Source organism: Polypterus senegalus, chromosome 15, assembly GCF_016835505.1.
Source record: "Polypterus senegalus isolate Bchr_013 chromosome 15, ASM1683550v1, whole genome shotgun sequence".
Taxonomy (NCBI): Eukaryota; Metazoa; Chordata; class Cladistia; order Polypteriformes; family Polypteridae; genus Polypterus; species Polypterus senegalus.
In genome coordinates, this window is record NC_053168.1 from 20,040,043 (window position 1) to 20,054,571 (window position 14,529).

The window sequence follows — 14,529 nt, forward strand, 5'->3', positions numbered from 1 at the left end:
TGGCTGTAAGAAAACTGGATAGTGTGCTTTATGGAGGTAGTGTTAGGTATTTTGCTGTAATCATTTAGTCAAGTCAACTTTATTTATAAAGCACTTTACTTACAACAGCCGCTGACCAAAGTGCTGAACATAGGCTAAAATAAATTTTAAACAAAACAAACTAATAAGTAGATAAAATACAATCAAATAAAACAAATTAAAACAAAGTAAAAACAACTAAACAGAGTTAACACAGAGTAACATCAACTTTATTAGCATGGATGTCGGGCAGTGGCCTAATTATTATAAATACCTTAAGTACAGCATAATGAACTGATGTGTTTGAGAAATCGCAAATGAAAGTCGCTTTTTTTTTTTATTTTATTGCCCTTCCCTTCATAAAATCACCAGAAGCACTGGCAATATTGTGAAGGAGAACTTGGCAAGCCCTGCAGTACATTCAAGGTATTTTATAAGCATGTTTTTCTGTTTTTAGTTAATGTAACATCTGTTTTTCAGGGGTTGGTAGATTGGCCTCTTTAATAATTTAACTGCTGTTATGATGGTTTTATTCATCTTTGAAGCAGGTTTCATAGTAGCCAGTCCTTCAACAGCTGCAGTAAATGAGAGGAATTATGAAGTCGGCAGCACTCAAAGGCCAGAATCTGGGAAAGCTGTAAAAGCATAACATTAGATTGAACTGGAATGGCAAAACGATATTTTAGTACTATAGTGACAGTCATACCTTTAAATTACTATTAGTGTTGTATGTAATTTTTGGGGCATTTGTTTGCCACCATCTCTATGTTCCATAGGTCACAATTTTTATTTAACATTGATAGCATTTTTGCTCTTGATTATTTCAGACACTGATTCCTAATCCATTTTACCTCTTACATTGTATGTGAAATGTTTTTAAACCAGTTTTTCTGGTTTCTCGACAATCGTGCCCCAGTTTATCTTTTAGACTATACCTACTGCCTTTACTCTTTTGCTTGTACCCATCTGCTACTAAAAACAGACACTCCTATTTCTCACTATTAGGCACATATTTTAAAAACATACTGTTTTTTTTTAAATGGCTAGAAAAAGTCTAATATCGAAGGGGGAATTTGTAGGCATTGTCATATTAAAATCAAGAAATAATAACAATAATACATTTTATTTATATTGCACATTTTCCTTGCTCAGGGCACTTCACGGATACAAAAAAGAAGAAAGCCATGTACAAATAACACTTTGTATAGGCTTTAATGTAGAAATATAAATTTAGATTTTACAGTAGCCCACAGTAAGACTGTATTTTGTTCTCAGTTTTAGAGCCAAACGCTGGAAGGACAGTACATATTCAATAGGTATTCGATTGGTCTTCGGTTCTAACAGTCACAGACAGCCCCACAAGCTTCTGCAAAATAATTGCACCTAGATAGTCTCCTTATTTGTAGATAATAACTTGCAATCCATGTTGAATCAGAAAGTACTTTTGCTTTACCACTGAGCTTTATGTTAAGAACAGCAATATTAGTGTGTGTTTCAATATAGCTGAGATTTGGTACATTAACAATAATGTGATCAAATACCCTGAGCTGTATGGCATACTTCAGAATTAGCAGTGCGGATGAGCACCGCCTGGGGAGGTCATTATCACCTGTGAATATGCTTTGAATGCTACAGCATGCCAAAGTTTTTAAGATTATTACAGTCTGAACATTTGCTATTGACACAATATTTTAACATAGAGAAGTTCATCACAAGAGTGTTTTCATCATAGTGGAAATCCAATCCTTATTCAGGAAATAGTAAATCCGATGGAGGCAGAACATTAGATGAGCAAGATGGAGCGGCACATCAAAGAATGGTTGAGCATAGGTGACTGCTGCCAGTGACCCATAGAGTCTCCAGATGAAGTACAGCTTGATGGTCTTGGAGTTTTTGGTCCAGCAAAATATGTGAAATAATACTAAAAGATGCCCAGAAATGTAATTGCCAGAGAAATGCGTACTTCAGTTTAAAGTGTCTTAGTGGTCTACTGTAAGTATCCACGCACAAGCCGATGTCAGTGGTGTTATAGTAGTGATCTGCTGTATATTCTGTAATGTGCCAGAGTACACCGGAACATTTTTCTCCACAGAGGACTATAGCTTTTAAAGAGTGACTTTTGCTGACTTTTAGAATGTTTTACACACATGATCTGATGTAATCAAAGTGGAGAATCAAGTAAACTTAACTGAAATCTCATGTCTTGTTGGACTGCAATTTTCCTAAGTTCTTGTGGATGTCCCTATTTAATGCGTAACCCAGTTTTGTGCCCATGTAAAGCGGGCAATTACTTTTTCACACAGGGCCATGATGTAGGTTTGGATTTTTTTTCTCCCTAAATAATAAAAACCATCATTTAAAAACTGCATTTTGTGTTTACTTGTGTTATATTTGACTAATGGTTAAATGTGTTTGATGATCGGAAACATTTTGTGTGACAAACATGCAAAAGAATAAGAAATCAGGAAGGGGGCAAATAGTTTTTCACACCACTATATGTGTAACATTTACTAAGCCCATATTGGACATATTTAGAAGTCTTGACAGTTTTAGTGTTTTTAAAAAGTTTTCTTGTATTAATGTTGCAGCCAATCAAATTATAAAGTATTCAAATATATTATCATGTGACACTTGTCACAAAAGTAAATCAAGGCAAAGGTAATATATTGTTCTTTAAATGCTACTGGCTTTTATTATTTTAGTAAAAATATGGAAACTGTTATTTACTTTTAATGAGTAATTTCTTTTTCTTATAGCAGTCCAAAAAGAATGCCAGTTCTATACAGGAGCAGAAACCAAAAGCTGGATACCTAAAATGTGAGGTTTTTGTTTGTTCTGGTAATGTTTCATCAATTTGAATTAAGTCTGAAATTGAATCTGTCTAGAATGAATATTCAATAATATGCAAAACAAAAATCATTGTTCATATAGACCAGAAAATAACGCTGGTTTAACACCGTGTGTGTGTGGTGTTTTGTTGGGGTCACTATTTTCATAGATACTGTTCAATTACTTTAAACATTACAGTAGTTCTATTTATAAATGTATAGGTTGTGGAATACACTCGAATGTCTTTGCCAGTACCGATCAATACATGGACCACCTCACAAAATGCTGTTTGTTTGAGTTTAACATGTTCAATAATTGCTTGATATTGCTACATTTTCCACCAACCACTGACAAAAATCACGGCAAGTGCAGTCCTTAAGATGCATCAAAAATGGTGACAATATTGAGAGTTTCCTCCACAGCCCTTGGATTGTAATTGTGCATATCCCTGACCATCTGCAGGAAGCGAGAAGATGTGCTTCTTAGTGATCTGCAAAGCAAAATGCAGTAATATGCAAAATAGTGGAAAGAATAAGCAGGATAGTCACACTGCACTCTCTACGATAATATGAACAGGACCTTCGAATACAGTCGATTTTTACTGGTGTGTCATGGATTACTTGCATTATGCTGTTGTGAAAATAAAGTTTGGGAAAAGGCAGAAGTGTGATGGATTTAATATTATTTGTCCCCAGTTAAACAATTTTTAGATGTACTGTAGGTATTACTGACACCTCATTTAAGCAGTAGTGATAAAAGCTGCATTCTTTTAAAAATTTAGCTCAGGCAGATAAATTGAACATTCATATTTTGTTGTACAGTGGCATTGTTAAGTATAATGTTCCTTACAATTAGAGTTTCATTGGGTGAGGTCCTGACAAGAATGACCATTTTGTTAAATATTTTCCGTTATTTACTATTTATCTGATAATGAATTAGTGACCATTTCTTACATTGAGCATTAATAACACCTTTTTTGGTGGTCCCTAGAAATATGTTGTGATTTGGAAATTATTTTCATAAATCTTTGAATAGCTGACTCTGATTTTTTTTTTTTTTCCCCCCTCCTCAACAGCATTGTTAGGCAAAATGAGGAAGACCACATGGAATTCATCTGATGAACCATTGTCAATTGGAAAGGTCCTCGATCAGTTAACAGCCTTTGCAGGAAATCGGTCCAGTTCTCGTTCTTCTGTGGGTCTGGCAAGAGGTGGTTAAAAATCAATTAGAATTAATTATAATTAAGGGTATAAATCTGTTACAAAGTAGCTGTCGAAAAAATATGCACACACACAACTCATGTATTGCACCCTTTGACCTTTTTCCAGATTTTGAGTTACAGTAAAGGATTATAAAAGTTAGAAGTACTTTTTGTCTTTAATCAAAACAAAAAACTCAATGTCAAAATCAAAGTCTATAGATTTATTGAACTTCTAAACTAAACCAAGAAATATGTTCATTTGCTTCGCTAAACTGATGTTGAGGAAACCCATTCTGTTTTGAAATTACCCCATAAACCATATGCAGTTAAGATGTTTAAGTACTTCAGTCCCCGGAGAGGCCCACAGCTGGTGCTTTTAACAGCTTTAGAAAAAGAAGAATAAAGTTGAGTGAGCATTAATTTACAAATCTACTGTCGAAAGCTGCAGTTCGGGGATTTCTGTTTCTTTTCAGGGCCATTGAAAATTCAATAAAGTTAATTATGGAGAAATTGAGAAAATAGTGTGCCGTTGTAATTTTGTGTAAGAGCAAGATATGCTGTAAAAGTAATGATATGGTCTGAAAGAATGATTGAGACCACCAGAATGTTTATAATAGGTCTGATGGAGTGGCATGACTGAAGCAGAAGAAATGTTCGTTACTTCAGAAATGGCTGAATGAGATCAAAATATAACACTAGTACTAATCGTGTTTGGTCAGTGTCTGAACGTTTTCATAAGACAGAAGGAAAAAATGATTTCATAATGACTGGTAGCTTAGTAAAATGGCCACGTGTTCTATTGGAGGACTGGAAGAAGCTGCTTTCAGAGAAACTAATGTAAAAGTACTGTATAGCCATAGCCATACTGTGGATTAAAATGAAAAATCCAATTAATGCTGGACGACCAGTCAAATCATTTTCTTTAAATTAAAAATATGTAGGCGTACATTGAAATGACTGCTTACAAACAACTCTAATACATCCTGAGCAATTGAGGAAGAACTTTTAAATGTTCAGATATGCAAAACCCTTACAGACTTAACCTAAAAAAATGAGGGCTGTTATTTTCTCCAGTCAAGGGGTGACTATACCATTTTTTTTTTTTCCAGTTTCTAAGTTTCTTATTTTTAATTATTCATTGCTTGATTGACATAGACGCTTTGTAATCTGTAGTATTTCTCACTTTTTTCTGTTTTAAGTTTATTTCAAAATAAGTTTCTCCCCATTCATTATGCATGTGATATTTTTCTCCAGAGTCTTATGGCAAGTGTGGATAATGTGACAGTCCCTTTTGAGATTGAATTTTTGTTTATTTTTCAACAATGCAGTTAATTTAATGTGTATTCATTTTCCAGGAGAAAGGCGGACATCATATGATATTGAAAGAGATAAATGTTATTGGGACAGAGATTTGGAAAGGCGGCCACTGGATGAATTCAGTAGGCAATATCCAGAACGAGATTTTAGCAGGAATTACTATGAGGATAAGCGACAAAGATATCCTGATGGCGGGCGAAACAGAAGATACATTGATGAGAGTTTAGATGAACGATACCACGATAATATTTATGAAAGATATCCTGAGAAGGATGACCATCGCTGGAATGCTGATGAAGATCGAAGGTATTTTGAAGAGAAATGTAGAAGCAGGTATCCAGAGAAGAGACGGGATTCTGTTTACAATTATGAGGAAGGTTTTGAGAGGAGGAGTCTTAATGATAATTGGTCTGAAAGAAGATTTTCTCCTGAAAGGAAGAGGTTTGAAGGTGGTCCAGATAAATACATGATTGAAAATGGTGCAGGGAGAAGGCTACTTGAAAGGGGCCCAAGAGAAGAACATGAAGGTTGGCCAGAACCTTTAAATGAAAGACCTTTGGAAATGCATGGTCCTGTGGAGGAGCCTGCTGGGCAAGGTATGCGTGAAGGTTTGTTGGGAAGATATCCTTCTGACACTCAAGCTGGAAGGAGATACATAAACATGACCTCAAATGCCCAGTATAATCAAGATCCACCTAATGCATTGTATCCTGACGATGCGTCTGATAAAGGTTATGTGCTAAATAAGCCTCGTGATATACTAACAGCTGGAAGATATCCAGAAGAGCAGCCTTATGAAGAGTTCTGTACAGATACTTCCAGTCGAAGATATCCTGGCAAAAGGGGTCCTGAGAGCTATTCTGAAGCAATGCCTAATCAACGAATTGACTTTCAGAGGAATGAAAGGTATATCATTTCTAAGCAGGAGACTAATAATAATATTGAAAAATATTGCTGTGTAAGTACTTCAAAAATAATTACAGCACCCAGTGCAACCTGTGTAGCATTGCTAATTGGTATAAAGAGACCAGTGTTGGACCTCAGATAAGTGCTATGATGATACCTTATGAATACATTGATTAGCAGTACACATTAAAACATTGGGACTTGTGTTTAACTACAGCACAATAGTAGTACATGGGGTTTTTTTTTTTTTAACTAAATCGGTCTCCTTTCTTGTTTTTGCAGCCAAATTATCACCTGTCACTGCTTTAGTCATTTAATGATTAAGTATCGAAGAACTTTGTGTAGTTTCCATTTAAGCATCCTTTTTTGGTCTGTTGCCTAGCAGTTGGGTGCATTGGGAGATTGTTTTGGTATTGTACTGTTTAAGCATGGCGAGCTCTTAAAATATTTGCACATATCTAGCTTATAAGAGTCTGCTTTTTTCAGTAAATGTATGTCCTGTGTTATGATTTACTCATATTTAGAGCTGTGAGATGACAGACATGGTAATAAACAAATTGAACTTGTGGAAAAACCAAATTGATTAACCCCATTTAGAAGATACCACCTCCTACTGTGGGCTCTGTCTGTTGAATGAACATGCATTGAAATTTGCAGGATTTCAACTTTGTAGCAGATTTCTAAAATCGTTTCTTCCCACCCCTTGTTGAACACCTGCAAAGGCAAGAACCAGAGTGTACTCCACTCCTGAACACATTGCACAAGAAGTAATTTATGTGCATTTCAGTATAATGGAGGAGGTCCCCGCTTCTCTAGTAACTTAAGACTGCTAGCTGTTACTTTCCCTTTTTCTAATCTTCTTTTCTTTCTTTTAGTTTTGGTAGCTCTTATTCAAACAAAAGGCCCAGACTGGACCCTGTGTCCTCCAGAGAGGTAAACTTTTAGATGTATATGCATTTGTTTTTCACTAGGTTCATAAATTTAAATTTCAAACTCGCTTGGATTTGTGAGTACCAGAAGCTGGTTGGTTAAATAATGGATGGCAAAGGTATAACAAAGTGTACACCAAATCCAGCTTCCTTATAGAATTTATACATTAGCATTGAGTGACTCTGCAAAAGCAGCATTTTAGATGTAAATGCATTTGTTTTTCATTTTATAGTGCATTCAACATGTCTTCTCTAGTTGTGTGTAATATGAAAAAGATTTTCTCAGCGGCAGGCATGCTTGGTCCTAAAAAGGGCTGCCATGGCTGGATGCTTTTATCTGCTACCAGTGTAGCCATTGGCAGCTATTGGGAGGCAGTGTTTGAAACTTTTGCCCAGTTTTATCCCTCATTTAGCTGTTTGCCCCTCTTCGAATTGCAACACTAGTTTTTGTCTTTGATCTCACATTTACAAAAGAGCTTAACTTACAATTCAATTTTTTTTTTCTTTAAGGTGTTTTTGTATACTGTTAAATAAGCCTAGTTTGCCATTATATTAGATTGCTACTGAGGTAGGCTGCAGAAATTTAGCATGTTGACTTTGTGTGAATGGCACCTCAGTTTAGAATGAATGATCACTTGAACTGCTTGAATGTTGACTATATTCTATAGGCAAAGAGTTTGGAGTGAAGAAATAAAATATCCTGCCAATCAATTCTGTCTGTCATTAGAATCTGAATAATTTATATTAATGTTTTTTCCCTCCATCCAGTCTCACTAGTGCTACAATTTTGTCTTGTTTGATGATCTGAAGTTATTATTGTCTTTCAGTTTACTATAAAGGTAAAGCCAAATACTGACAAAATAATTGTATTTATTTTTTGGTCTCTAGGAAGAATATAACATAGGTGGCTATGACCAAACACCTTAAAAATCTATGGAGGATTTAGGATTTCTCTAGCATTAACATTTAGGAGTGGTACAGTTAAAAGCAAAATGTATTCTTTCAAAAGAGGTAAATCAATACATGTTGATAGGATTGTGTCTCTTTTTAAATTTTAGAAAGATATTGAAATAAATAATGTAGAAGAAGCTTCATTCCTGAAGGAGAAACTGGTTCATCTTTTGAAGGACTTTCAGTCAAAGCAACGGCAGTATTTGGTAAATAAACTGATTGTAAACTTTAATAAAAATCAAGAACAAGTACTTTTTTTTCATACTAGAGTATAATTGTTTTTTTTTTTTGTTTTTTTTTAAACTTAAATACAACCACATTAGCTGAGCCACCTGTCTAAGACGGATTGAAATCCCAATAATCAACATGGACCTCAGCATTACCATTTGCAGTTTACCATGCAATATATACATCTCTGTTATATGCCATTTGGAATGGGATTTGTAAAAGCAGTGCTAATGTTTGTGATGCGCCACCTTTTGGAGTAACAGACTTGGCATCTGGACCGACACTTGTTGTATTAAGGTGGAAGGGCAAGAAGTTGATTTCATTGTGACAACAATATTGTTTTGCTAAAATATTTAAATGTGTAAGCCCTGTGCAGTGGGGGTTGGGTTGGGGTTAGGGTTCTGTGAGTTCATCCCCCTGAAAATTGATGGGGCACTGGAAGGACTGCTTGTTTTTATGTGCCAGTCTTTTGTGACTTATAGTGATGAAAAGCAGAGTACTGTCTTGCCCAAATTCAGATGCTCTTGTTCTGCTTCAGAAAATCCCTAGAATATGTCACCACAAACTTTGAATTGCTCAGTGTGTAGATAAAATGGTCCAATTAAGTACTCTCATATATTTTACTTTTTAATATCACTTTGACACCTTTTTCTCTTTTCATACGTTTGCACTCTTATTCTTTTCCTCCACTGGATAACATTATATCCTCCTTTTACTAGAAACGAGGGATGGGTTCTACATATTTTGGTAACCCTTTTTTTTTTTTTTTTAAGCTTCATTATTTGTAAATAAAGACTGTAATTCCTATCTCAGGACATTTGTTGCAAAAGCAGTGTGCTTCAAAGACACCTTTAGGGAGGTGTTTAGGGTTTTTCAAGGGCTGCTTATTTATTTCAATTGTATGAGAGAATCGTATGAAGAGCCATTCTTGTTCCTCCTAAGTGGTTGCAGTTCCAGCCTTCCTCTTTGTTGTATTTGGCAGGACTCACCCATAGTTGACCAGTATTAAAGGCTTGGACAGTGGTTTGACTTTTGTGAGTTTTGCAGATCTTGTTCTTATGCTAGTGCAATATAGAGCAAATGTAATTTCTCAGCACCTTCTTGTATATACATAGAAGCACAGTGCAACACTTCTCTTAAAGTCAAAATTTGTAATGTTTAGTGTAATATTTTGGCTAATTAACTGTTTAGGATCTTTAATATTTTTGGGAGAGGAATATGTTATTTGCATCCACTTCTACACATCATAATAATCTTTGACACTGAACACACAATTAAAATCTTATTTAAAAGCATGACTTGTTTTCTTTGAATATTGTGCTATTAAAAGTAACGTGATATTCTGAAACCTCAATTTGTTCACCCCTAGTATTTTGTTTTTGTTCGTGATTTTAATAACAGTTGTTGTTGTTTACTTTTTTCAGGATATGAACATAAATGTTCAGCAGCCAGCCATATCTAAAGATTATAACCACCAAGGTAAACTCATTATCTGTAACATTAAATTATGTCTTTTGTCCAGAATGGATTTCATGTTCACCTAACGTGTGTTTTTTTTTTTAATACTGTACTTTTAAGCAGTGTAGACTCCATCAATACTGGACGATGTATCCAGTAAGGTGCTAAAGGTATTGTTGAAATGAGATGAACTCTTTGGAGCTGGAGGCCTTAGAAGGTGTTTGACGAGAGCAGGCCATTCATTCTGCCCATCAAGTTCACAAGTCCTCTTTAGATAGATAGATAGATAGATAGATTCTTTATTAATCCCAAGGGGAAATTCACATAATCCGGCAGCAGTATACTGATACAAAGAAACAATATTAAATTAAATAGTAATAAAAATGAAAAAAATGATGTAGTAATTATGTAGTTTCTTCAAAATAACACCAGGTTTAGATTTAAAATCCCTGAAATCCTGTTTTCTACAGAAATGCATAGATGATCTATTCTATGTTTCTGTGGTTACCGATGTGGAAAAAAAACTTTCTACCATTTCTGTGAAATTTGCCCAAGTTTACACGTGTGTCTGTTTTGTTGAATAATTCATTTTAAACATGTGGAATCGACTATACTAATTCCTCTCCTAATTTTAAACACTTGAATCATGCCAGTTCTTAATATGTTTAAGATGAATCATATCTCTTAATCCGTTCTCACAGCTCATACTTCTTAGGCAGGCTGGCCATACGCCTTTATATATGAAATGAGTCCCTGAATTTAGTAAAATGCCTAGTTTTTAATCACTCTGTCATTAACATACATGAAGCTCCAATGGAGAAACTGCACTTCTTGCCCCACACTTATTTGTTTTTTTGGAAGGCAGCAAGTCGTCCTCCCTAAACGCTGTTTTTAAATAAAAACACACTAGTATTGTGAACATAGTCTAAGTCCTAGAATCGGCCTAATCAGTCTACTGTGGAGACCAAAACCGCACATATGACATCTCACTAATGAATTACAATGCTTAATCATAACCTCACTTGAGCTGTTCTCTGTGCATCGTTCTGTACCATCTAACATCCTGAGTTTAGACAGCAGCGAATCCTTTATGACTTCTGGTTCTTTCTCACAATTCAGCTGTAATTTTAGATTCTTTGCCATTCCATCTAATTTAGTATCATCTGCAAGCCTACCCAGCGTATTTATTTTCCTACCCAGTTCATCTTTGTACATTTAATAAAGCGTCGGCTCCGTCACTAATCCCTGAGGGATACCACTTTTTAATATCCGTTAATTCTGAAGTTTCCTTTCACCATAGTAATGATTCATCCTCTAGTATTAAGCCAATTTTGTACCAACCTACACACTGCTTTGCATTGCCATCTCTTTTAGTTTAATCACAGAGCTTTCATGTAGTATCTTATCAAAAGCCTTTGGAATATCAAGATAAATTATATATAGCATCTCGCTGGTTGAATGCTTTTATTTCCTCGTAGAATTCCATAAAATTAGTGAAATACAGCCTTCCTTGTCTGAGCCCACTAATAAAACCTGATCTTCAAACGTGATGCTCAATCTTTGCCTTAGTAATTGCTTCCATAAATTTTTGGATTATGCATTTTAAGCTTACTGCATAGTTCTAGTTACTTGAATGAGATTGATCACCCTTTTATACGGTAATATTTGCCAGCTTACAGTCCTTAAGAATTTCCTGAGTGTGTAGTGATTTTTGAAAAATTTGGGTCAAGGAGATATATTCTGTTTGTACTTCCTGAGTACTATAGGACAAATGTTATGAGCCCCTGGCCATTTGTTAGATTTCAGCCTATTTAACCTAAGCATCCCTTCTCCCTCTGCAATTTCCAAAGGACTAATGGTGTCCTTGGCAGTCACTGTGGCATCCCTGGTACGCCCCTGTGAAGTATCGAGAGGAGACTTTGTCCATTCTGCAGTAGTCCACAGTCTGTATTTCAAGGTCCTATTCTGTCCTTTAAGGATTGGCTTTCTTATCTGCCACTCGCCCTGTCAAACCAGCAGCACAAAGTCTCCTCTTCACAGTACAAACTGACACTTGCTTTTATCAACCACCACTGTTAAGCTGTGCTTGAATATTTTCCCAAGTAGTACTTCAGAGGGTGCAGTAACACTCTGCTTTAGGACAGACTGAGGGTTTTTAAGTTATCAACAGAAGTTGGGACACCTGTGCAAATTGTTTGCTTCATCTTACAAGGCCTGATTTACTTCAATTGCTGCAGAACATCTGTAGTTGTAACCTATTAGTTGTTCCATGAAGAAGGCCCATTTGTAATATTTTGAAGTTTCCTTTTTTTCAGTTTTTGCTAAGATACTTTCTAAGTTCAAACCTCTAGCAATTTACTGCTTACCTTCTCACCATTTTAGATCATTCATTGTACTTCAATTGATTAAAACCGATGTGTTCTAAAAACTTTTGACAGGCTCTCTTTTACAATTTTAATGACATTTCTTTATAGGTGTTGGTGCAACTTTTGAAGAGGAGCAGCACAATACTGGCAGCAGGAGCAGATCGCCTAATAGAAGATTTTATCCACCAAATTCCCAGCTTGGCAATGAGCCTCAGATGAGGAGTAGGCAGTGGTCACCTGACAGAGGACAGGATGCACCTTATTATGAAGCTCAACAGTACAATGAAATGAAAGCAGATTACTCGAGACTGGCTCAGCCTTCATCTTACAATCCTCCTATGTCTGACAGGGGTGAAAGATGGAGGGGGGAGCCAATGCAGTCTCTCAACTGGATGGCAACAGAACAGCGTGGGGCAGCTGGTTCTGCAGATATGACAGCATCGTCCAGCTACAGTTACTTTTCACGCGGAATGAAGTAATATTTGTTAAAATGAAAAAATGTAGTACTTAGTAAGTGAATTCCTTGACGTGACGAATTATTTTATCTTTATTCTGTCTGTGAATTTACTTTTACTTGCTTAGCCATTTCTAGGTTACAATGAGCCAGCTGTCCTCTGTCAGTGCACAGAAAGCACGACCCTGACTGCAGGAAGCAGCAGACCATCCAGCCAACCGTGTGTTTCACCTCCACAAAGCTCTCAAACAGAGGATCAGTGTTCATACTGTAAGATACTGGAATCTTTAACAGTATCCAACAAATCCTTTTCTCATTTGACTTCCTGACCAAAGAAAACATTTTCTTTCCCCATCAGTCTTCTTTTAAATTCCATGACAGTAGAAGTTATTTGTAATGAACAGGTGTTTGTTGGCTCTTATTGTTTTAATGTTTTTTTGTTTGTTTTTTTTTTTTATTAAATGTGCATATTGCAGGTCTGATCATTTAGCCTCGTTTCATTTGTAAGGTGGTGTTTTTCTGTGAATTTTCAAAGATTTAATAAAGACACATTAAACTCTCTTAATCGATTTTATGTGCGATTTTTTTTTTTTTAACATTATTTTTTCTCTAAGTATAATGAGTCCATCTGCTTCACTATGACCTCAAATCAGTCGTCTCTGTCAGACTGCGCTGAAGTTCTTGTGACCTTTCCTGGTCAGAATGAAGTTCAAATCTCTTCAAGTAAGGAAATTCTGAAAATGCGTTCAGGTGTTTTTGTTTTCTCAAGTGAGAACTATTTGACAGAGATGCGTAATATAAAAACGAGTTGCTGTGTATGACGTGTTTTGCTTATACCTACAGATCATTTTGCATTGGATAGCAGCTATCCTGGAAAACGGCAGTAGAAAAGAATGAAATTCAAGAACATATTCTTTCTACTCACCAGTACATCATTGCTACTCAAGGATTGATTACTTCTTTATAGATAATAACTTCTTGCCTAAGATTAAATCTTGTAAATACGATGCTATTGTTATTTCAGACCATGCTCCGATGATCTTGGAGCTGAAATTACTAAGCCCCATACACTCACCCCGCAGATGGCGTCTCAATCCGCTTCTATTAGCTGACGAGAATTGTACTGAATTTATATCCAAACAAATTGAATTCTTTCTAGAGACAAATACATCCCCTGAGATCTCTGCAGGAATACTCTGGGAAACTCTTAAGGCCTTCTTAAGAGGACAGATTATCTCATATCTTTCCCACAGAAATAAATCCGAGCGAAGAAAGTAGCAGAGATAAAAAGCGAAATTACTAAAATAGATGAAGAACATGCCAGACTACCAAGCGAGACTCTACATAAGAGGAGGCAGGCTCTACATTCAGAATTAAACCTCTTGACAACTAAAGAAACCGAACAACTAATTTACAAATCCAGACATCATTATTATGAACATGGAGAGAAAGCTAATAAGCTTTTAGCGCAACAAATTCACAAGCAAGAAGTGCGCAACGCAATCTCGGTAATTACTAACACGAATGGAGATAAAATCATCGAACACAAAAATATAATGTACACTTTTAGAGACTACTATAAATCCCTATATACTACTGAGTTTAAAGAAGACAATATACAATCTAATGCATTTCTGGATAAATTACAGATACCACAAATTGACGCTATTAGTGTGGAGGAGCTCGATAAACCTCTGTCATTATCAGAATTACTGGATGCTATAAAGTCACCCAAGGTGGAAAAGCAGCAGGCCCTGATGGCTACCCTGCAGAGTTTTACAAGAAATTCTCCGCTCAGCTAGCTCCCTCCTATTAGCAACATTTACAGAAGCCAGAGATAACCAATCTCTTCCACAAACCTTTAAGCCAAGC

The 14,529-nt window shown here is 35.9% G+C and overlaps 1 protein-coding gene across 4 annotated transcripts in view; it reads left to right on the forward strand.

Annotated features, from left to right (window-relative positions):
- si:ch211-13c6.2 (uncharacterized protein LOC100000125 homolog) overlaps positions 1 to 13,222 on the forward strand; it is a 47,327-nt gene extending 34,105 nt beyond the window's left edge. For 2 of the 4 annotated variants that reach the window (XM_039737391.1, XM_039737395.1), the window contains 8 exons: positions 391 to 444; positions 2,775 to 2,835; positions 3,923 to 4,057; positions 5,404 to 6,271; positions 7,147 to 7,204; positions 8,259 to 8,357; positions 9,804 to 9,858; positions 12,312 to 13,222. In XM_039737391.1, coding sequence (XP_039593325.1) covers positions 391 to 444; positions 2,775 to 2,835; positions 3,923 to 4,057; positions 5,404 to 6,271; positions 7,147 to 7,204; positions 8,259 to 8,357; positions 9,804 to 9,858; positions 12,312 to 12,682 — 1,701 coding nt within the window. In that variant the 3' untranslated portion in view covers positions 12,683 to 13,222. The remainder of the gene's footprint in view (positions 1 to 390; positions 445 to 2,774; positions 2,836 to 3,922; positions 4,058 to 5,403; positions 6,272 to 7,146; positions 7,205 to 8,258; positions 8,358 to 9,803; positions 9,859 to 12,311) is intronic. The other 2 variants (XM_039737392.1, XM_039737393.1) reach the window with 2 other exon arrangements.
- Positions 13,223 to 14,529: the final 1,307 nt, after the last annotated feature.